Genomic DNA, 23,756 nt, shown 5'->3' on the forward strand with positions numbered 1-23,756 from the left:
CACCCACTCACTTGCTCACTCCTTTCATTCATTCTTTCAGCCCATGTTTGCTGAGCATTAATTGTGCAGGCAGCGTGCTAAGTGCCAGGGAGACAGTGACGAATGAGATAACCCAGATCTGGCACATTCTAGAGACATATGGAGACAGATTATAAACAAGAAAGTAGACACGGAGATTTGAAATTGTGGTGAAGGCTACGTGAGAAGTCTGACAGGGTCTTTAGAGTCAGGGGCTTTCCCCCAGAGAAAAGGGAGCCACTGTAGCCAGGGTGGTCATGGAGGACTTCTTGGAGGCGGCAGCATGTGAGGGAGCCCTGACCCATGTGAAGGAATCACTGGTACAGAGGATGATCTTGAGCGCAGAGGTCTCCAAATGTGAGTCGAGGGCCTGGGCTTGGGCCTGGGTATCTGTACTTGTAACAGGTCCCTGGGGTGTCTATGCCCAGCTTGACTGGGGGACCTGGAGGTTTCAGGGTGGCTTCAAAGGAAGCCAGAGTAAGAGTCTTCCACAGCACCATCATCATCACCGTCAGGAGTAAAAGCAGCCGAACTTACATCGTCATCACAATCGAAAATCACCTTGTCCGCCTGCTGGTCTTTGACCCTCTCCGCTCTCAGAAGCTAAGGGCAAGGCAGCCGGGCCTGGACTGAGTCCAGCATCTTAGCGCTTCCTGAGCCCCTTTCCCTGTGTTATTTCCCTCAATGCTCACAACTGCCACAGGATGAAGGCATTTTCATCGTCCCTGTTGTATAGGTGGAGAAATCGAGGCTCAGGGAGTTGGGGTGATTTGTACAAGGTTGTTAAGCAAGAGGCCGGTCAAGTGGGGGACTCAAACCTTAGGTGTCTGGGCTCCTTGCTGGGGACCCATGGCCATGACCACAGAGTGGGGCCAGATTTCATCGCAGATTGGCAGGAGTTGGACTGGGGGTCAGGGAGGCGAGCGAGTGGCGGGTTCTGTCTAGGCCGCCGTGCAGGCCGGGCCGCTGGGGCCTGCGTGGGCTCCCAGGACTGCTCACAGCCGGCTTGGTCCTCGCACTCCGACCTGCTTCACCCACCTCCTTCCTTTTGCTGTAGGAGAGGAGAACCAGCCAGGCTGGCGATGTCCGGACGAGGACAAGAAGAGCAAAGCCCCGTTCTGGTGCCCGACGCTGGCCTGCTGCATCCCCGCCTTCTCCTCCCGGGGCCTCAGCCTGCAGGTGAGAGGGGCAGCTCTCGCTGAGCTCACCTTCTCCGGGAGCACCAGCGTTCCCAGGCTGTGCCCACAGCAGGAGAGGCCCTGGCTCCAGACCCAGTGCCTCAGTTTTTTCCCGATGGAGTTGGTCGAGCCTTTTTATTGCTCTGGGAGTCAGCTGTCCCACCCACAATGTGGGGGTAGATGCCCTCTGTGGGTCAAGTGCACGGAAAATTCCATTGTTTTGAGCTAACAAATAGCAGTGATCTCATCCGTCCATGGCCTGACTCCAGCCCGGATAGGCTGGAATATGCCCTAGCGGCTGCGCCAGGCTTTGCGGGTTGGACCCTTTGTGGGCTGGAGCCAGGCAGGAGCCGGCTTGGATGTGGGCGGGGCCTGAGGGGATGACGACACACCTTTCGTAGCCATCACGCCTTCCATTTGCCAAGCACCTACTGTGCTCCCCACTGCTCTGCCGTCACTGTCTTGTTTTACTACTTATGAGAACCCGATAAGTAGATGTTTCTAGATCTATTTCACAGGGAAGGCCCACCTGGGGCTCAGACAGATGACTTTCTAAAAGTGACACAGCCGGTAAGGATGGGTCCGGGAATGATAACCTCGTTCTATCTGATTCCGACACCTGTGATCTTCACCTCCTCTGGTCATCTGTCCTTTTTCTGGAGCAACTGCTTCCCATCGTCCTCTCAGGGAGGTGAGGTCATCTGAGCTCTGGGGAGGGGAGAGCAAGCTTGGGACCCAGGCCCAGGTAAATAAGTCCCAAGAGCTAGGTGGCTAGGATTGTAGATTGGGGTGCTAAGTAGCTGAAAGAACATAGCCTTGAGATGTCAGTTTATTCATTAGTTCATCCATCCATCCATCCATCCATCCATCCATCCATTCATTTGTCCAACCTACCTATCATTGTTGAGCACCTACTGTGTGCTAGGCCCTGTCCTGGCCACTGGGAATCATAGTGATGATCAAAACATGCAACATATCCGCATATAGTGTTCAATCTAGAGAGAGAGAGAGAGAGGATAGGAAAAACTCTGGCAAACAAAGGGAAATAGAAAAGAGAGATGTGTGTGTTAAAGAAAATAAATCAGATATACTAGATACGGAGATGGTGCCAACAGAGAGGGCCTCTCGGAGGAGGTGGCATCAAACTGTGACCTGGATGGCAAGAAGGATGCGACCCAGTGAGGGCCCAGGGAAGAATATTCCAAATAGCCAAAGCAACACAGAGGCCCGCCCTAGGGGCCCCAGGGAAAGCAGCGAAGCTGCAGCCCGTGAGTCAGGAGGAGAGGCTGGGCCATGAGTGTGAGCATGCTGAGGCCTCCGGCTTGGTCTCTGGGTAGAATTCAACCAAGAGGGGCCCTGCACCGGAGCAAAACTGAATTCCAGCCCTGGTGACACGCTGTGTGACCTGGAGCCAGTCATGTCCCCCTCTCCCTTCCCCTTCCCCGAACTTCAAGGTTACTGACTCCTAAATGAGGGGCCGGGAGAGGTGACCTCTGGTCCCCTCACCTATGGCCATTAGGTTATTTTGTTGGAATATTCCAGCAGGGCTGGTTCTGGCCAGGGCCTTCAGCACCAGCAGAGGGCAGCACCTGCCCGGCAAAGGGTCCAGCAGTGGCCACATTCCTCAGAGGGGCAAAGCCACGCCCTTAAAAGGGCCACGCCACCTCCTGCCATTGCCGTCCTGGCCAGAGGGCCAGACTGGCAGGATCTAGCTCAGGAAACAGGCCCCAGAGACCCACCTGGCATGGATTTGAGGGAAGAAGTTGCAGGAGGAACAAGTCGCTGGTGGCTCTTGGTGACAGCCCGTTACAGACAGAGCCCCAGCCCCTGCCGGCAGCCCACACAAGCCACCCAGCCCTGTGTCCTGGGGGCTCGTCTGCAGAGTGGTTCTGATGATCTGGGGGTCCCTGCATTGTTTCTCTGGAGGCGTGCAGGAAGGCGGAGGCGGGAGGTAGGCACAGGCCAGGCCCTGTCCCTCACCCTGTGGCCTAGGGCCATCCTGTGTCCTCATTGTCCCCACCTGTAAAGTAAAGGAAGTGGAGTGGGTGTTAGCGGTTTTCAACAAACCTTAAATGGGAGCTGGTCAGTTAGAAAAATCCTTGGGGGTCCCAGAGTATCATCCAGGCCCCTTCCAGCCAGAGGTTCTGGGAGAGTGATGGTCAAATGTGGGTGCCTAGGAACTTCCTGGAGATCCTGGAAACCTCCCACTCTCCTGGCCATCCTCAGGGATTCTCATTTGAGAATCTGCAGGTTTAACGACCTCTGACCCCTGCAGGTGGTTCACACGAAGGTTCGACAGCCAGACGAAGGTTTGACAGCCAGACGCTGGCCTCTCAGGCACCTCAACACTTAACCCTGCACATGTCACCTCTGTCTCCACAGCTTGGGGCTCTGGTCCACAGTCCTGTCAGCTCTCCCCTGCTGGGCTTCTCGGCGGTCAGCACCTCCCTTCCACAGGGCTACCTCTGGGTGAGTACCCCCTGTCTGCAGCCAGGAGTTCTGGCCTTAGGATAGGAACAGGGAGAGGAGCACCTGGGAGGGGGTGCTGGAGAAAGCCACCTGCCTGCTGGCCCATTTTGTGCACTTTACCCAGCAAGGTCTTCCTAGGACCCCGTCCCAGGCACTGCGCTTGGAGATGGCAGGTGCCGGCCACCTCACCAGGGACAATAGAAAACAGGGGACAAATAAGTGAGCATGACTCCTGCACAGGCCATCGGCCGTGTAGGAAATGAGCGGGAGCTGTGCCGTGTGCCTGGGTGGCAGGTCTTCACCGGGGTCAGGAAGCAGGGCTGCGTACTGCCCATCTCTCTCAGATCCCAGTCCAGTTTTCTGCTCTCGGGACTCCTGACAAAGCTTCCCTGGATTCAAATAGGTGACCTCCCCATGCTTCTTATAGTGCAGATTGTGCCTCCCAGAGACACTCCTCTGAGGCTCATTTGTTCTTCACTGTTTCTCTAGCACATGGTGTTTCTGTCCATCCATCCACCCACCCACCCATCCATCCATCCATTCATCCATGTCTCCATCCATGTCTCCATCCATCCATCCATCCATCCATCCATCTATCCATCCACCCACCCACCCATCCATCCATCCATTCATCCATCCATCCATCCTTCCATCCATCTATCCATCCACTTATTTATCCATCCATCCATTATCCATCCATCCATCCATCCATCCATCCACCCATCCATCCATCCATCCATCCCTCTATCCACTCAGCAAGTATACTGGTATACCATGTGCGAGACACTAAAGTAAAACAGAGAACAGGCAGATAGGACATTTTAAAGGGGCAGAGTGTATGCTCACTCTTTGTTGGTTGAAATTTAGCCTAAAGACAAGGAGATAGAAAGCTGACTGGGTATCTAGTCCACCTTAGCTCCTTAGCTGGTTTCCTTTGCGCCCTGAGTCTAACTTGCTGCCTTGGAGCTGGGGACAAGTGACCTTCAGTGACAGCAGGATGCATGTGGGCAGGCGGGGGACGCTCCTCTCAGTTCTTAGTGGCAAGTAGAAGTTTGGAACAGGTCTCGGAGGGTAGGAGCTAAGCTCCGCCTCTGCTCTCGTGGTTCTTCCTGACAGCTTCTTTGGGTCTCTGCCCCAGGTTGGGGGTGGTCAGGAGGGCGCAGGAGGCCAGGTCGAGATCTTTTCCCTGAACCGGCCCTCACCCCGCACGGTCAAGTCCTTCCCGCTGGCGGCCCCTGTGCTCTGCATGGAGTACATTCCTGAGCCAGAGGAGGGGGAGAGTGGAGATGGAGACAAAGACGAGAGCCACACGGCTGCTGACCCCTCCGCTGCCGTGCATCCGACCATCTGCCTGGGGCTCCAGGATGGCAGGTGAGGGGCCCGGGGAGGAGGGCCTGAGAACAGCCAGGCAGGACTGGGCGGTGCGTGGAGGCTGTTTTGGGGTCCATCAGGTAGAGGTGGCTTGGTTGGATTCACCCTCAGGTCTACGTGACCCTGAAAACTCAGGTCAGCACCTTGTGAATCCTCACATGAGTATACTTTCTTCCCATTGATTTTTAGAGAGAGTGGAAGGGAGGGAGGAGGGAGAGAAGAGAGAAACATGGATGTGAGAGAGACATATCGATCAGTTGCCTCCTGCACACACCCTGACCTGGGCTAGGATCAGACCTGCAACCCAGGTACATGCCCTTGACTGGGAATCAAACCCGGACCCTTCGGTCCGAGGGCCAATGTTCTAACCACTGAGCAAAACGGCCAGGGATCAGCACCTTTGTTGTGCTGCTTCTGGAGCCCCCCCACCCCCGCCGAGTCTTCCACAAGACAGAGGCCGGGGAGGACACCATCCTCAAAAGGCCACCCGTGGGAAGTCTGAGCTCCCCTTTGGTGGAACGAAGGCCTGGTCCCGCAGCGGGGGCCCTGGAGGGCATATGGGGGGCTGAGTGAGTCAGTTGGGCCTCTCCCCACAGCATCCTGGTCTACAGCAGCGTGGACACGGGCACCCAGTGCCTGGCGACCTGCAGGAGCCCAGGCCTGCAGCCCGTGCTCTGCCTGCGACACAGCCCCTTTCACCTGTTTGCCGGCCTGCAGGACGGGACCCTCGCCGCCTACCCTCGGACCAGCGGTAAGGATGTGGGGCTGGGAACCAGACCCTGTGCCAGATGGTTGTGGGAGGCAGGCCAAGGTGGCAGCTCAGAAACGAACCAGGCCATCTCAGAGGTGGGGGGATTGGAGATCCCTGATCCCCATCGGGGTCCCCACAGGAACGGGGTGCTCACTACTGCACAGGGAGCTCCGCCTATTGGAGGGAGACTCTAGTGGATAAGAGCAGAGATTCTGGGCTCGCACAGACGTGGCTTCTGGGCCAGGCTCTGCCCTGATGCCAGCTGTGTCCATCGGTGAGCCGCTTCTCCTCCTCACACCTGTCCCCTCGTCTCTAAAATGGCAATAATGGCAAAACCCACTACTTATGGGTACTGGCAGAGCAAACAACCCAGTGAAGGCAAAGCACAGGGCCTGGCACAGGGGTGCCAGTGGAGGCCAGCATTTGAGTCTCTGTGATTCCATCGAGCCGTTGACGGCAGCGATTATGACGTTGGAGGGCAGGGCTAACTGTGAGCGGCTCTGTTCCAGAAACACGGTGAAGTGCTTGATGTTTGCCATTATCTTAATTGTCTCCACAGCCCTTGAGAATTGCCTCCTCTGTACAGACCCAGTGCTGAGACTGGGAAGGGATGCGCTGGTGCACAGCCACATGGTGCTGTGGTCCCCGGTCCCTGTGGCTTGTTCAGCTCCTAGCTGGATGATGACAAGAGCCGTGGGTTGGGGGTGGAGAGAGGGTAGCTGCCCCCCACCCCGTGCCCCCGAGAGGGCTGATGGGTCCCGTGGCCGCCCAGCCCCCCCTTCCGCTCCCTCCCGTGAGCCTCTAATTGCTGCGTCATCACAGCCTGTTGCAGGGTTATAAACGGATATTTGTACTGAGCTATTTTTTTTTTTTTTTGCCACTTGGCACTGTGTTGGTATTTTTAATTAGCTTTTGATAAGGCATTTATAGTTTTTAATTAAAGGGGGAAGAGGGAGGGAAAAATTCTTCTTACCATCAGAGCGTGCCTGTGAATGCAAATATGGGCACAGATCTTCGGGGAGTAGACTAGGGGTTCTGGAGGGGCTCCACCCTGCGGCCCCGCCGAATACGTGAGCCACGCTGGTCCCACCCTGGACCCCTGGTCCCAGTTTGGGTTGCCTTTGGCTCTTCCCTTCCTGGTTCCTGACCCATCAGTTTGGACGCCCAGGTTGGGAGGAGGGAAGGGGGTAGCGTATGAGTTTGCTCATATACCCCACAAACTGAGGGGTTTAAACCCTGTAAACTCGCTGACTCGTGGTTCTGGAGTTGAGAAGTCCAGGCTCAGGGTGTTGCCAGGGCCGCGCTGCCTAGGAAGATGCCAAAGAAGGAGCTGTCCCAGGTCCGACCCCCGCTGTGGCAGCTCGCCTCCCTTCTCCGCACGATGCTCTCCTGAGTGCGTGTCTGTGTCCATGTTTTCGCTCTTTTATAGTAACACCCGTCACCTTGGATCAGGGCCCACCCTCCTCCAGGGTGACCGCATTTTTAACTAATTATATCTGCAAACAGCCCCATCTCCAAATAAGGTCGCAGGCTGAGGTCCTGGGAGTTAGAACTTCGCATGAAATTTTGGGAACACAATTCAACCCATAGGGGGTTTTGGATCTAACCACTGGCCTTAGCCTGGGGTTGGGACTGGTCATTTGTCAGAGCCAGAAGGGCCATTGAGCACCATTGAACTCTACCCCCTCACTTCCCAGAGTCTCAGGGGTGAGCTGAGACCTGAACCCAAATGTCCTCCGTCTGGGCCTCGAGCCTTCCCCAGACACAGGGGGCCTTGGCTTCTCGGAGCAGAGCTGGCAGCCGCCTGGCCTGGAGGAGAAGGTTGAGGTACCTTTCCCCCTTGCAAACATTTATGCACCAGATACTTACTGAGCACCTACTATGCACCATGGACACGGCGGCCAGCAAAGCAGATGTGTTCCCTGACCTCGCAGGGTTTGTAGAGGGAGACAGAATTAGTTCCGTGAACAAGCAGGGAGCTTACACTTACCTGTCACCTCTCACCTGGGCTGCCTGTGGCTGGGACTGGGACCATCATCTCATCCATGACTGAGCTGTGCGACCTCCTCCAGACTCACCAAGACCTTGGATACCCCTCAGACACCCCTACTCCATCCCAGCCCAAGCCTGAGCACAGAGCTGGAGCCCTGTGCCTGCAGAACCCACCTCTGGCGCCCCCTGGTGGCTTGGAGGGTCAAGGGTTGTGAATGATCCAGACCCTTATCCTGGGCTTCCAGCTGGTATAGGATGAGAGGTTACTGTCCTGCCTGGGTTTGGCTGAGACCACGAATGGATAAAAGTGGCATTCCTGGCCCACGCTTTGTCTCCTTGCAAGAGGACAGGACCAGAAATATTAGCCTGGGATTTGGCCGAGTCCTGGAGGACCTGTGGGGCCAGCAGCTGAGAAGGGACTGAGGAACCCAGTTCACTGACTGGACTGTCAGAGCCGGAGGGGCCTCAGAGTTCAACCTCCAGCTGACAGATGGGGAAACAGGTCCAGAGCAGTGTGGCCATGGAAGTCATTCATTCACCTGTTCATTTCTTCACGCACTCAGAAAATATGTATTCAGTGCTCTGAGGTGCCAGGCCCTGAGCAGGACCCAGGACTCAGAGAGGAGCCAGACGGCCACTGTCCCGCCCAGTCCCGTGTTTGAGCAGAGCTACCCGGATCCCGTCTGTCTGCCCCATCTCTGAGCAGGCCCAGGAGCATGCCCAGGCCTGGGGCAGGTGTGGGAAAGTCCCTGGTTAGATGCTGGGAATGTGGGCCAGGGCCACCTCCTGCAGGAGGGGCGAGGGGACGGGCTGGGGAGTTAGGCTGCCTGGGGTCAAGACCCAGCTGTGAGACGACCTGTGACTTGGCCTCTTGGGGCCTTAGTTTCCTCCCCTGTAGAATGGGGACGAAGACTGCCCCACGCACAGGCTGGCTGTGAAGGCCAGGTGGGATCAGCCACACAAGTGCCCTGGTTGGAGCCTGGAGCGTAGCCTGGTGCTTGTTACCTCCATCTAAATCAGGGGTCCTCAAACTTTTTAAACAGGGGGCCAGTTCACTGTCCCTCAGACCGTTGGGGGGCCGGACTATAGTTTAAAAAAAACAACTATGAACAAATTCCTATGTGCACTGTGGGCCCGGGATGAGTTGGCTGCTAAGCAGGACAGGCAGCGGCACCCGGCGGGCCGGATAAATGTCCTTGGCGGGCCGCATGTGGCCCGTGGGCTGTAGTTTGAGGACCCCTGATTGTCACCGCCCTCAGTACTGACCAGGCGCGGGCTACCCTTGGGGCCCCCCTCAGTCTCAGTAACTTTTACTCAGTGTCCTGCCTTCGGCTCCAGCTGGATCTGGACCTCCAAGGGCCTTCATCCCCCTTCGCCTAGCAGCATGAGAGCTGGTGAGGGGCCCAGACGAATGGGCTGTCACGCAGGGTGTGTGTGTGTGTGTGTGTGTGTGTGTGTGTGTGTGAGTACACATGTGGGTTCTGTAACATGTATGTGTGCACCTAAAGCCTGGAGGGCAAGGGTGGATCCCCTACTCCCCCAACCCCCTCCACTGCAGGCTCTAGGGGGCTTGCCCTGCACAGAGCTCACAATGATTGCATTTAAAATCTTAGAGCCGTGAGGGCTGGGAAGGTCAGAGTTCTGTCCTTCGGGTGCAGATGGGAGAGCTGAGTCCCAGCAAGGTCGGCCTCTGGCTCAGGGTCCCTCTGTGGGGACTCCTATCCCGGATCCTTTTGATATGACAATACAGGTATAAACTCTGTCACAGTTTACCATCTGTCCTGAGTCAGGACATCTTAGAGGTTCCTGCAGAAGCCCAGCAAGTGGAGGTATGGTCAGTGCCCCTGTGACCCTCAGGGGTAGCAGGCCCTGGCTCCGACCTCAGGCAGCCCCGGCCACGCTGTCCCTTGCAGGCTAGAGGTTGCAAGGGTTTGGTGCCCACCGAGCAGAGCCCCATTTCCTAGTTTTCGGGGTGTGGTCCCAGTATTCTCAGCTGCTTACTGGGAAGGAGGTCGCAGTGGAGGGAGCTCCAGCTTCTGGCTATAAGCACTACTTACCTGTGGCCACTGGGGGGCGCTCAAAGCCTTGCATTTTGTGGCTCTGGTGTTCTGGTGGGGCTCAGTGTGCCTGGCTGCCTGTGGTCACTTGCTCCTCCTTGACCCCAGGTACAGCCCCAGTGCCCCAGTGCCCTTGGAACCTGAGAAGGCAGCGGGGGGTAGAGGGGAGGTCAGAGTCAGCTGAGTTTCAGTCCTGCTTGGTCTGTCACCTCTTGGGTGGCTTCGGGCAAGTTCTCAGCTCCCTGGTCTCATTGTCACATTAGTCAAGTGGAGTCAACACCTGTTTCCACAGACTGTTACGTTGTGGCAAATGACACCAAACAGTACGGGCTAATGAGCACCCGGCACTCTCGAGCTGTGTGATCCGGGCTGGCTATTTAAACTCTGTGTCTCCGCTTCCTCAGTTGTAAAGCAGGGATGAAAATAGAATGCACAGGCTGGGAGTTAGGGAAACAATTCATGAAAACAGTGCCTGGTGTGCAGATATGTAACGGCATGGAGCAACAGCTGTTGTTGCTCCTTGCTGTGTGCCAACCCTGAGCTAAATGCTCTGCACGTTCTATTTAGTCCTGCAGTATCGGCGAGGCGTAGGCGTGGTCATCATGCCCATTTTACAGATGAGGAAACTGAGGCTCAGAGAGGTGAAGTCACCTGTCCTAGTTCATGCAGAAGTTCAGAGGCCACAGCCAGGATTCTGGCCCTGCCTGCTTCCCATGTGCTCACATGCAGGGGCTGGAAAGACCTGGTAGTGTGTTGTGATATGACAATACAGGTATTAAACTGTGACAGAGTTTAATACCTGTATTGTCATATCAAAAGGACCTGGGACAGGAGTCCCCACGAAGGGACCCTGAGCCAGAGGCTGCCCTTGCTGGGACTCAGTTCTCCCATCTGCACCTGAGGGACAGAACTCTGACCTTCCCAGCCCTCACGGCAACACACTACCCCGGGGGGAGGGGTCCCTATTCCCCAGCTCTCAGGTGATCTGGGAGTCCGACAGGTTTAAGTGGGACAGAAGGGAGAGAGGCAAGCCTGCTTTCCAGGTGGTGTAAAGCCTGGGGTGTGGTAGTCTCTTCTCCAAGGGCTCTTCCTGCCACACTGCAGACAGTGGCTCTCACCACCTACCCTGGTGGCCCCTCCAGCTCTACCGACAGCTGTGCCCCATCCTGTCACCAGCAGCTGGCTCGGAGGGAGGGTCTATGATGGGGCTGCTTGCAGGGTCCCATGGAGGGAATGTGGGGTGCCTGAACACTGGCAAGCCAGCAGCAGGCTCCGTCCTGCCTCCCAGGCCCAGCTACTGCTGTCTGTCTTTCCAGGGTGTGCCCCCCTTCCTCCCCTCTTTCCCACCCGCATCCTGACAAGACAGGACAGCCACTGGGGTTCTGTGTGACTTAAGAGAAAAACCCAGCTTAGCCAGCACGGCTTGCATGCCAGGGAAAATTCTTGGCCTGTTCTTGGGTGAGCACGCATCCCTGGGTGGGCAGGCGGAGCCTTGTTCAGGGCCAGGCAAGCTCCCTTGGTTAGTCCCATCTGCAGGGGTGGCGGGCTGGGCACTGATTTCTTCTCGGGACTTCCTCCTTCCACACCTGGGGCCATGGCATCCCTGGAGGAGAAAGGTCATGAGAGATTTGGTAAAGGTGGTAGAGTGCCTTATGGTAGGCGAGCAGATCAGCGAGAAGGCAGGTGTGTGTGGGATGAATGAAAAGGAGAGAGAGGGAAAGAGAGGAAGAGGAGGGGGGAGTCCAGCCCCCACGAGATGGGCCATAAATGCAGGCAGATGGGAACAGCCACCCTCCCCCACAGAACCGGGTGAGAGGGTTTGTGGATCCAGGCTGGGCCCCCGCTGCAGGCTGTGGCTCCCCCGGGCTGAGGAGCTCTGGGCCTTGACCTGCATCTTCTTCTCCTCCCAGGAGATGTGCCCTGGGACCTGGAGAGCCCTCCCGTGTGTCTGACAGTGGGACCAGGGCCCATCCGCACCCTGCTGAGCCTGGAGGACGCCGTGTGGGCCAGCTGTGGGCCTCGGGTCACGGTCCTGGACGCCACCAGCTTGCAGACTCAGGTACTGGCCTTTCCTCATGGCTCGGGGCCATCAGCTGGGCACACCCTTGCTGACCCTTCTGACCTTCTCGCTGGCACGGTTCTCAGCTCCTATCTGTGTCTCAGGGATCAGTTTGTCGGGAAGCAGGGGGGACCCACAATCCCTGCTGGGCCCTGCCCTCTGCCCCCACACACATCCCCAGGGCTGCCGTGAGGGGAAGGGTCCCGATGACACTGGGCCGTGATCTGCATCCTGAGTTGTGGCTCTTGCTGCCAGTGGAGGTGCCTGTTGTCGCTCTGGTGCCCGGGACCCAGCTGTGCTGAGGGGACGGCCAGTGTGGGCACAGCCATCTGGAGGCCGGAGGCAGAATGGGAACTGAGAGGTGTTTCTGGAAGGATCTCCCAAGGAAGGGTCCGGCGGACCTGGAAGCCACAGGCCTGAGGGAGCAGAGAAGGTGGCTGTGGATTGTTGGGGAGGGGTATGGGCAGCAGGGCCTGAGGATCTGGGGAAAGCTGGGCGCCACTCGGCCCCTCCCAGGGCCCCACGGCTTTTTGGAGGGGGTGGAAGTGGGAGGCACCCATCCCTGTCCTGGCTGTGCCCCCCGCGGGTCTGCGGGGCATCCCTCCATTGAGGGGTGTGGTTTGCCAGAAACTGCTTCAGATGGGACCCTGGCTCTGCCCTGCCAATGTGCCAGCCCTTGGACAAGGCACCAAGCCTTCCTGGGCCTCAGTCACTTCATCTGTAAAATGGGATGATGGTGTAGAGCTACGTGAGGAGTGAGAATGTTTATGTAGAAGGACTGCTTCCCACAGTGCCTGACACAAAGTAAGTGTCCGATGAACACTAGTTATCACTGTACTTGTTTGCCTAACTGAAATCCTCGTCGCCACATTCCGTGGCTTATGTGGAAAAGCACGCTGCTTCCTGAGAGTCCGTGTTGGTGGGCGTGTGTCCGTATTGCATTGCGCGTCCGCCATCCTCTCCCTTCACTGCCAGGAATGCTTCCTCCTGCTGACAGCTGCCTAGGCGCGGGAGACAGATGGACCAAGGGAAGCACAGGGGCCTGGGCCGGGCCCTGCCCACCTCTCGTCCGATTCTGTCCCTCACTAGCCATGGTGCCATCCTGCCCAGGCCCTGCACCTCAGCTCTGGCTCTGCTGTCCCTGTCGCCAGGCGGCCCCCAGGCTGCAGCTCGAGGCTGGGGTGATTTAAGATTAGCTCTGGGTCAGCTACTCTTAGAAAGGGATCAATATGGCCTTTCACCTGCTTTGCACACCTTGGAGGGTGTCAGAAAGCGCTGGGTGGGGGAGGCGGATGGAGGAGAGGGTGGGGAGGGAGGCTTCCCAGCGGGGCCAGCGGGAGTACGTGCCTGGTCTGCAGCCAGGGAAATTGCAAAGTTTGTGTGGGCAGCTCGCCTTCAGCACACACGATCCTCAGGCACAGTAACGAGGTGATGGCCATGCATGTTTAATACAGCTGCGCTCCGCTGCTGCTTGCCATAGAGAGGGATCCTCCCGCCCTCGCGCCCCGGCTCGGAATCAGCTTGGTCTGGGGCTGCTAATGGCCTCCCCACCTGCATGGCTGCTCCACGTTGGCCTCCATGTTCATCTCATCTCGTCCTGGTGCCTCGCACGGCCAGCCAGGCTCAGAGGAGGGGGCTGGAGATGGCGCTGCTGTCTAGGCTGCTGTGGCCTCGCGCGGGTGCCGAGGGCTCAGCACCTGCAGGAAGGAAAGGGCCCTTGTGTGAGCTTTGCAGCCAAATGCCTCACTTCAGAGGAAGGTCACCGCTTACCAGCCAAGCCCCTGCCCCCCCCCCCCCCACCCCCTCCAGGCTCCAGAAAACCCGCTCTGGGGATTTGAGATACTTAATGCTGCTCAGGGCTCCAAGCCCGGAGGAGTGTATTGTTGACCAAGGCTGTGGCTCTGGCCCACATTCCAAAGCATAGGGGTTCATCTAGGGAGTATGTTCACTCTAAGGAGTTCTCCCGGGTTTCCCTCATCCCCAGGAGGTAATAGCAACCAACACATACTGAGTACTTACTGTGGACCATTTATGGGTTTCAATACTTTGCATGAATTAACTTATTTCATCACCAAATCACCGAGCTTAGTACTCTTATTACTCCCATGTTACAGATGAGGAAACAGAGGCACAGAGAGGTTAAGTGGCTTGCCCAAGGTCACACAGCTAGAGGGAGGCTGAGTTGGGATCTGAGCGCAGGCCCCCCACACCTGAGTCTGCTCTTACCCTTTGTGCCGGCCGCCCTGGAAGGCTAAAGGCTCCATCTCCTTTGGGCTGCACTGTCCCCTGAAGTTTCTGTCCCACCATACGTGACCTCTTGGGAACTCTCATTTGTTTACACACCTGCTTTTTCCACCAACACGTCTTCGGGGCCCAGGATTGCTCACGTAGCTCACATGGCAGGTGCACCGGGAAGGGTCGTGGAGGACGGGCAGGTGGTGTCCTGCCTTCCAGGCCCTCATGGAGGGTGCTGGACAGATGGACACGAGGAAGACCCGGTGTCAGCTCCCTGGGAGCTCAGAGTCAGCCAGTAGGAGGCCCATTGGGAACCCAGGGGAGGTGGGTGCCAGACGCAGCCAGAGGAGGGACGGGAGCAGGGAAGGTTCTTGGAGGGCGGGATCCCTGAGGAGGCTGGGCTCTGAGGGGCGAAGGAAGAGAGGAGGCGGGAGGATGCTCTAGACCCCCGTGAGCCAAGGCCAAGCCAAAGACAACCCGGTGTGTGTGGGCCCCGGGTGGTGTGGACGGCTCCCCGGGAGGCCTCCCAGACGGGCCGCCCGGGCTGTCTCCGTTAGGCCCACTCGGCCCCCGCTGGCTGCCCCTGACCTTGCCGAGCCTGTCTCCCGGGGAGCAGCGCCCGCCGTCTGTCTCTGCGTTTGCTGCTTGTTCCGCTCCTTGATCCCAGTGGAGGCAGCAGCGAGGCTGTTAAATAGTAATGCAGCTTGCCAGGGCCTGTGTCAACACCGCATCCTCCGTGTTCATTATCTCCACCGGCGGCCACCTTCAAAGTCTAATCCAGTTGTCTGGAGTTCATTTTAACCGATCGCTGCAGGGGAAAACCAGCGGTGGGATGATTGTTGCATCTTAATTAAAAAAAAAAAAACAACTTATTGGGGACAGGCGGAGAGGAGGCCTGTGGTGTGTGGGGTGTGCTCTGTGATGGGGGGCGATCTGGGCACCGGACAAGGCTTGCTCCCTGACACGGCGCGGGCTGGGGACTCCGTCACCCCTGCTCATAGGAGGTGGCAGTGGCGGCAGGGATGGGTGGTGGAGACGGGGCTGGGTTCTATGTGATTGGAGCCTCATGTCGCTGCAGAGACCAGCTGGGCCCATGTTGCAGATGGGGAGGTGGGCCAGAAGGCGGGCCTTTCACCTGTAGTCGGTGGCCCCCGCGCCCCAGCCACGCTGACCCCTTGTTGGTCTCTGAACATATCAAGCTCCTTCCCACCACCAGGCCTTTGCCTGTGCTGTTCCCCTACCTGGAACACCATTCCCACAGCTTCCCTGGGCAGCTCCTCCTCCTCACGCCCGTCTCAGCTCAGCCGCCCCCTCCTGGGTGGGACCTGCCCTCATGGCTCCATCCGAGTCTCCTCTGCCCGTCACAGTCTTGACACAGTTCCTGCCTTTACTGTCATCAGAGCATTGACCATGGTCTGAAATTACCTCCTGACCAGGGTCCGTCGGCCCTCGCTGGGCTGTACGCGGAAGAGCACAGGGCCTGGCCTGTCTGGTTTGCTGTGTCCCAGGGCTGGGCCCCGCCCCACCTCTCTGCCAGTGATGGTGGGAGAAGGTGGGGATGCCCTTCCTGTGTGGGCAGGCCCCCTGGGGGCTGGTGGGGGTGTGCAGTGACTCTGTGACCATTCTTTCTGGGAGGCTCAGGGCGCCCCAGAAATTGCAGTGGGAGAAGTGTCCTGGGAGGAAGTGTGCCTTCCCGGGAGCGGGACAGAGAGGCCACACCTGGAGACGGCGGAAGGAATTTGGTAAAGGGCTGGTCGGAGGGTGTTGTGCCCAGGAGGGTGGGGCCAGCTCCAGGGCAGGTGGGACATATGTGGGTGAGACAGCCGGGTCATCCAGAGGTCTCTCCTCTGACCTGCCAGCCTTGAGAGGCTTCCGTGTCAGTCCCTTTCCCAGAGCCTCCTCGCGGCTCCTGGTCCTGCCTGGGAAGGGCCAGAACACAGGCAAGTTGTGCCCGTGTTTGGGGACCAGGCCTGGCTCCCGCCCACAGGGTTGTTGTGAGGGTTAATAGGGGCAACCCTCTCCCATAAGACCCGGTTCCCCATCCTTGGAGAAGCCTGTGCAGACCACCACCCCTCCTTCACATACGCCCGCTCCCCCTCCCTCTGCAGGACATGCCTGGCGCATAGTAGGTGCTCATTGAGGGGCTGTGAAGGACAGAGGGCTTTTACCTTAGGGAAATGGGCTCTGTCTGGGGGAGGGGAGGTCCGCTAAGTGTGGAAGGGAGATGTGAGCAGAGCAGTTGATTTTAACCGGTTTCCGGGCTGGCGGAACACATGCCTCCCATTGGCTCGCGGGCAGTGGTGCCTGCTGTCACCGAGCACATCAGATGAGAAACTCCTCTGGGTTCCGGGGCACTAATGGCCCTCAGACTTCCCCCTGCCCACCCCCAGGTACACGCCTTCCCCACCCTTAATTTTCACGTTTACTGCCCAAACTTAGTTTGCATGTATTAGCTGTTGTAAATCTATCATAACAGTGAGGTGCAGCATGAATAATGCATCACTGGGCTGTATTAGTTTTCTGTCTCCTATCTTATTTATGACACGAAACGGGTGGGAATTTGCAAAAGCGAAATCCAGGCGCAAGGCTTCTTGGGTAATGGTATGCAAATTGACGTGAGGGCGGAAAGATCCACTAAGTCCTTGGTGCTGGCCCCGCCTTCGGGCCGTCAGAGCCTTCGGGTCAGGGTCACCTCCCTCCAGGGAGTCATCCAGTTCAGCAGTTCTGCCTTAATTGTCTTTCTTTTTTGGTGTGTGTGTCTCGTTGTTATTGCTGTCATCCTGTTCTTTTTTTTTTTTTTTTCCGAATTACAAGTTGGCAGGTGAGACTTGAGAAATCGATTTTTCTAAAGGTTGCGGAGACTTCCCTAGAGGCTCCGACAGTAACAAGTTCCAGGAGGGTGAGTGGCTTCCAGCAGCATGAAGAATTGAGGTTAGATGTTCAGAAGAACTTCCTTTCAGGGTGCTTGTGAAGGACAGGGTGTGGGGGTGGATTTGGGGGTCCTGGGGGCTCAGGACTGTGGTTGTCGACTCTGCTCCTGAGCCTGGGTGTCTCAGGGCACGTCTTGAGGGGCTGGGGGTGGCTAAGTGCAGGCCCCAGGCCCCTTCTCTCCTCATCCGGAAGAGCTCAGGTCTTATATCCAATATTAGGTACCCCAGCCCCCAGTCCCGGAAGATTTATGTTGATGAAAGGATTTCGTGGTTGGAAAAAAAACGTGGTTTGAAGCTGTTGGCTCAGGAACAAGTTCTGTGAAGCCACAGAGGAGAAAAGGGAGACAGCAGGGGAAGGCCGATAGGAGCGGACATTGTGCAGAGAATGGCCGGGGGTGGGGTGGGTAGGGATGGGGGGGCGGCGGCTGGAGGTGAGTGCGGGGCAGACGATGGCAGCAGGTGTCAGTCCTCTTCCTTCTTGGCCCCCTGGCTGTCAGGGTTTGTCTGTTCTTCCCTCCACATGGCTCCTCCATGTCCTCCCGCCTCTGCATGGTCACACTCCCTCCGAGCGCTGCTGCAGGGGTCAGAGAAGACACACACCAAGGGAGCAGCTACCCAGCCCCCTGGAACTGGGCGGGGACACACAGGGCCAGGGACAGACCCACTGGGTGCCGGGCCCTGTGCTGGGCCCTCATACGTACAGTGGAGGCTGAGATTGCGGGCCAGAGCCGGGCTGCGGGTGTAGCCACCATCCAGTGAGGCCACACAGGCAGAGGTTTAGCCGTCTGGTGCTTGGTGCTCACTCAAGCCCTTAGGTGCTGCCAGCTCAGGCCCCGCTGCTGGGCTGGGGGAGGGTCTGCCTGGCGGGACCCTCCTGGAGAGGCATTCCTGGCTTCCTCAGCCGCCTGATCCGAGCTCAGCTCGGATGGTGGTCATTGTGGGCTCGGGAGCTGGGCTGGCTAGCTTCAGCCCTGGCTTGACCACTGATTGCCTCAGTTTCCCCACCTGTAAAATGGGATAATGACAGAACCTACTCCCAGACTAAACTTGGTATAGGTAGAGCACAGACTGTAAGCAGTGCTCTGATGACCAGAGGCAAAGGGCCCAGGCAGGGTCTACAGATGCAACTCGGTCTGCTCTTGGAGCTGGGAAGCAAACAGAGCGCAGAGCAGCCATAGCCAGACATCTGGAATTAAGTTCTGAGGCCTGGCGGCTGGGGATCTTTCCAGATCAAAGCTCCCATCACATCCAACCCTGCTTCAGAACTGTCCAGGCTGCCTCTTCCCTTCCTCGTCCAGGCCCTGGCTCTTTCAGCCCCCGGCCCAGGGGTAGGCACTGCCAGCACTTTCGGTCCCTGTACCGGGAACTGGGCTCCAGCGGTGGCCCCTGTCCTCATGGACCTGCCCCTCTGGGGTGGGTGTGGTGGTGGGGGTCACGGCTTGGCAGAGACCACCCCCACCCCCAGTGAGATAACCCTTATTGAAACTCACTCCTCTCAGAGGCTATTCCAAGCACTTGGCAAGTGGCAACTCCTGTAATCCTTACAGAAGCCCTTTGCAGTTGTTATCTTATCACCCCCATTTGAAAGTTGAGGAAACTGAGGCAGGAAGTGGTGGAGCTGGACTTGAACCTGACAGTCTGGCTCTGAGCCCCTGGCCTCGCTGCCTGTCCTGAGTAGGAAACAGATGACAAGATAATCTCAGGCCACAGTGAGTGTCATGCCGAGGGCGAGCCAGGCACACTGAGCTCCGCCCCCTCTGTCCATGACGGCTCACTCAGCTCTGAGCCTCGCTTCCTCCCCCGATCAGAGGCTCAGGAGTCCCTCGTGGGGGTTGCAGGACACCGTGAGGTGAGCTGAGCGATGTGACTGCAGCCCGGGCATGCACAGGTGCCGGAGGTGCACGTCCCGTCTCTACTGCTCGGCCTCTATAAGGTCCCCGTGATGGCTGGGCCAGGGGCGGGCACCAGGTACATGCTTGTACAGGGCAAGGTGGGAGTGGCTGCCAGGACACGATCATGCAGAGGTCTCCTCTCAGGTGTCCATGGAGAGGAACCGCTGCGCTGGCTCACATAATTGAAGAAAACAAAAGGAAATGAAATAGTACTAATGAGGAGAATATCAAGAGGCCACGTTCTTTTATTTTCCGCTTCCTCCAGAACAGCCAGATGCCCCGGAGGATTTAATTTGTTTTGTTTTTAAAGGCAAAATGTCGGTGCGGCCGCCGCGGGATAGCCTCCCAGCCGTGGCGCTCTCTGTGCCTCGGCCTGGGCTGTGGTTGGGGTGGCAGGGGTCAACCCCAAACTCTGTGCCCACCTTCTTATGTGCTTTGTGACAAGTTGGCCTTAGCGCAAGAAAGCTTAACTTTTGGGTGCCGGTTGGCCATCTTTCTAGAAAAACGCACCAAAGACACCAAACTTTGCACCATCAGTTTCAAAGTGGGTTGCTAAAAGTTTTGGACTGGCTCTCAGTTCTGAAGCTGATGGGGATGTCCGTCCCTCTGTCCCTTCTCCTGTGGGGACCCCGAGCTAGGAGAGCCCAGTGTCCGGTGAAGTCTCTTGTTAGACAGGAATGGCCTCATCCCCACTTCACAGATGAGTACACTGAGACCCAGAGATGTTAACTGACTGCTGGTGAGAGGTGGATGCCTCAGTCAGAAATGCGCCTGGAATGCCCTAGCTGGTTTGGCTCAGTGGATAGAGCGTCGGCCTGTGGACTGAAGGGTACCAGGTTCGATTCTGGTCAAGGGCACATGCCTGGGTTGCGGACTTGATCCCCAGTAGGGGGCGTGCAGGAGGCAGCCAATCAATGATTCTCTCTCATCATTGATGTTTCTATCTCTCTCTCCCTCTCCCGTCCTCTCTGATATCAATTAAAATGTATTAAAAAAGAAGAAGAAGAAGAAATGAACCTGGAAGGGCAGCTCTTCTTCGAGCACATGGTCACTTGGCCTAGACCGGGTCGGATTCTGAAGGGAGAGTGTCTAGGCATCGGCTGAGACTCACATGCAAGTGTGTGTGTGGGGGGGCTTTGGAGACCCAGGAGGGTGACCAACCGCCCCGGTTTGCCCAGGATGAGGAGCTGGATGTCTCATGCTACAACGGGGACCTCCCTGGGCAAACTGGACAAGTTGGTCACCCTAAGCTGGAATCCTGGCCCCCCGGCCCCGTTTCCTAAGCACAATGACTCAGTGCCCGTCACTCAGCCTCGCAGTATGTTCACTCAGCTGTGGAAAGTTTATAAGAACAAGACAGATAAAGAAAGGGACGGTGCCTGCCCAGTGCGCAGCTGGAGCGTGACCTCGGGCTGACGGAGTGACTCCACACCGCTGGTTCTGGAAGCTTCGGTGTCCCGCCCGTTAGATGAGGATGGACTGGTGGTGCTGGGTGTTAGGTGGAGGCATAGTTGCTGAGCTTCTGTGGCTGGTCTCCAGGCCCGGGATGGTGCCTCCTAGGCCAGCAGGGGTGGTGACTGAGCTGGGAGTGGGAGACCAGAGCCCCTTCGCACTACACCCCACCAGCGTGGTGGGCCTGAGGGTGCTGGGGAGATCACTGAGCTTGGGTCCATGCCCAGCTCCGCCCCTGCCTGTGGGTCACCCGGCTCATCCTGTCCCCTTTCTGGGCATGTTCCTCTTCTCTCGTAAGGGTCTCTGTGAGGATGGAACACTGCGGCCTGGGAAAAGCCTGGCGCATAGTAGGAGCCCAACAAGCAGAGCTGCCAGCCCCCAGCCTTTGCCCCAGCAGCTCCTGGCCCCGGAAAGCCCCAGCGTTCCTTCCCGGCTCCTTGGCATCATCTTAGCTCTAATGACTTTGAATTCTGAGCTGCTCACCTGGGAATTTGTAAAAACCAAGCACAGAGCGTCACCTGGAGGCACATAAATATTGTACGAGTGGAGGCTGGGCTGTGTCAGCACTATTTGGGGCCATTTCACTCACCGAAGCCCTCTGTGCAGTGCCTGTGGGGGGCTGCCCTGAGGCTGCAGGGACAGAGCGAAGGGGACAGGGCGCCATGAGTGGGTGCAGGACACCTGGTTTCTTCCCGTCTCCCCGACTGGCTCCTGACTGCAGCCTGCGTGCACAGAGCACCTCCCAGCACCATGGACAGAGGGAGGTGACCGTGCCCTGGCCAGGGATGAGTTGGGAGCCCTGGGAGCTGGCGGCAGGCCCAGGCCTCCCCTCCAGCGGCCAGCTTTTAATTTTTTTAAATAACTGCCTCTCCCTACTCAACTTTTTATTTTTAAAAATTAAAACTACTGGAAAGTTGAAAAAATAGTACAATGAGCACACATGTATTTTTCACCTAGTAAGCCAGCTAACATCTATATATATAAAAGCCTAAGCAAACCTTACAACCAAACAACCAGAACGACTGGTTGACCAGTTGCTATGACCACTAGGGGGCAGATGCTCAATGCAGGAGCTGGTCCCTGGTAGTCAGTGTGCCCCCACAGCCAACCTCCCACGGCCAGCCAACCTCCCGCGGCACCTCCTCCCGACTGGCCAGCCAACCTCCCACGGTCCCTCCCCCCTGCTGGTTGGCCCCCCATAAGCCCTGATCAGGGGGATGGCCGGCCAACCTCTCGGGCTCCCTCCCCCCCACTGGCCAGCCCCCTGATAGACCTTGATCGCCGGCCAGGCCAAAGGACCCCACAAGTACACAAATTTGTGCACCAGGCCTCTAGTTTTGTCATAATTCCTAACACTCCCAAATTATGCATATACAGCTCCCCCCCCCCCCCACTTTTTGGGGTAAACCATTTAAAAGTGAGTTGTAGGCATCATCACCCACCACATGCAAATACTTCAGCATGGCTCTCCAATGACTTCAGTAGCATTTAACGTACCCAGAAACTTGACATCAATGTATAGTAGGTCCTCGGGTTACATCGGAGATCCATTCCTAGGGTGTGACGTAACGCGATTTTTGCCGTAAGTCGGAACCCATCTACATAAGCACCTACATCACTCACATGGAGCACATACACAGCACTAATGAAGTGAAACAGTAAAAAAAAAATTAAAAGAAAGATAACAATTCCTGACGTTTATTTGTGGTAAATATATAATAAAAACATAAAGCACATATGTACATATGGAACTTTTTTTTTTTATAAATAAATGTGAGATGGCGACGTAACCACAAAACGACGTACTTCGAGTCCGACGAAACCCGAGGACTGCCTGTACTGTCCATATGCACATTTTCACCAGAGTATCCTTAATAGCTTCTCCCCAGCCCCATCCGGGATCCAGCAAGGGCCGCATGTTGCATTCGGTTGTCATGTCTCTTTAGTCTCCCTTTGATCAGGAATAATCCCTTTGTGCACACGCGTGTTTGTGTGTGTGTGTGTATCCATGATATGGACTTTTTTAAGACGTCCAAGCCAGTGTCTTCTAAAAAGTCCCATAATCTGGAATTGCTCAGTTGTTTCCTCGTGACGAGATTTGAGTGGCCAGATGCTTGGCCAAATGTGACTTCCTGTCACATCACCCAAGGAGGCGGGACATACAGGCTGGCCCCCTTCTTGATCCCTGGGTCCAGGTGGATTCGCCAGGTCTCCCCATCTTAAAGGTACCAGATTCCCATTGTAATGTAAGGTCACCTGCAGGTGATTTTTGGAGAATTTGTGAATATACGGTTCCTCAGCAACCCCTCCCCTTTAATTACCAGTACTGCTACCGCTACCAATTCGTAGGGTCCTTTTAAAGCCCCCACTTCTGGGCCCCCAATACCGCTAGGGGTTAGTGGAGGCATCTAGAGGTGAGAAATGGGAAGCCATGACCTGAGTTGGGGTGCCAGGTGGGCAGTGTATCTCCTGGCCCTGGTGGGGAGGAAAGGAGAGGCCCCCACTTTGATGAAGATGCACCCCTGCCCTTGTTGAGGTGACAGCCTCCCCTGCAATTTCTGAGCTCCTTTCTGGGCAACTGAGCACCCCACTTGGAAAACAAAATAAGCTGCATGGCTTATCAGCCCCGGCCCAGTGGGCAGCGAGGGTGGGCCTCACTGCCGCCTACACCCACGGGATGCTGCCCTCCGCTTCCTCAGCCCCCCTCGGGCACACGATGCTGGCGTGCCACTGCTCCTGCCCTGTGTGCCCCGCACAGGGAGGGGTCCTGGGGAGCCCAGAGAGAACCGAGGAGCGAGGGGCTGGGCTGCTGTGCTGTGGTCCATATGTACCTTTGCCCTGCCCCCCCCCCCCCCCCCCCGCCCCTTACCCCTGGGTTGGCGGGTTGCGCAGGCCTGGTGCAAAGCCCTTTGAGCCTGGAGACAGTCTTGTTAGGCCTCTGAGAAATGAGCCTGGATTCCCACCCCTGACTTCTCCTTTAATTCAGTTCCCACAGCAGCAGGGCCGGCTGGCTGCAGATTCGGGGGCAGCTTTCTGTGGTCCCAGGCCTCTCGGTTTCAGCGCGGTCTGGCTTTTTTGGAGGCAGGGAACGCTCACTTTTCTGCAGGAGCCGGGCAGGAGCCTCGCTGCACCCGTGTGAGCATGCATCTGCTTTCCTGATGGTGCGTGCGTTTTTGTGTGCAAGTGTGTGCGAGCTGCCTTTGGAAAAGTCCGGACGGAGCACCTGCTCCCCATCCGCCCGTCCGCCCCTTCACCGAGGGCGGCGCCCTGGGAAGTCAGATTGGGCCTCAGTGCCTCATCGGTGAGGTCCTCGCCGGGCCTCTCCCAGCAAGGCCCCGGGAGTGCCCTGTCT

At 57.2% G+C, this 23,756-nt stretch overlaps 1 protein-coding gene across 4 annotated transcripts in view; it reads left to right on the forward strand.

Annotated features, from left to right (window-relative positions):
• The window catches only part of ARHGEF10L (Rho guanine nucleotide exchange factor 10 like), a 134,842-nt gene that overhangs the window by 96,700 nt on the left and 14,386 nt on the right, over positions 1-23,756 (forward strand). For all 4 annotated transcript variants that reach the window (XM_080655899.1, XM_080655901.1, XM_080655900.1 and 1 more), the window contains 5 exons: positions 1,076-1,197; positions 3,579-3,665; positions 4,804-5,036; positions 5,633-5,787; positions 11,747-11,895. In XM_080655899.1, coding sequence (XP_080512025.1) covers positions 1,076-1,197; positions 3,579-3,665; positions 4,804-5,036; positions 5,633-5,787; positions 11,747-11,895 — 746 coding nt within the window. The remainder of the gene's footprint in view (positions 1-1,075; positions 1,198-3,578; positions 3,666-4,803; positions 5,037-5,632; positions 5,788-11,746; positions 11,896-23,756) is intronic.

Source organism: Plecotus auritus, assembly GCF_963455305.1.
Source record: "Plecotus auritus genome assembly, chromosome: 2".
Taxonomy (NCBI): domain Eukaryota; kingdom Metazoa; phylum Chordata; class Mammalia; order Chiroptera; family Vespertilionidae; genus Plecotus; species Plecotus auritus.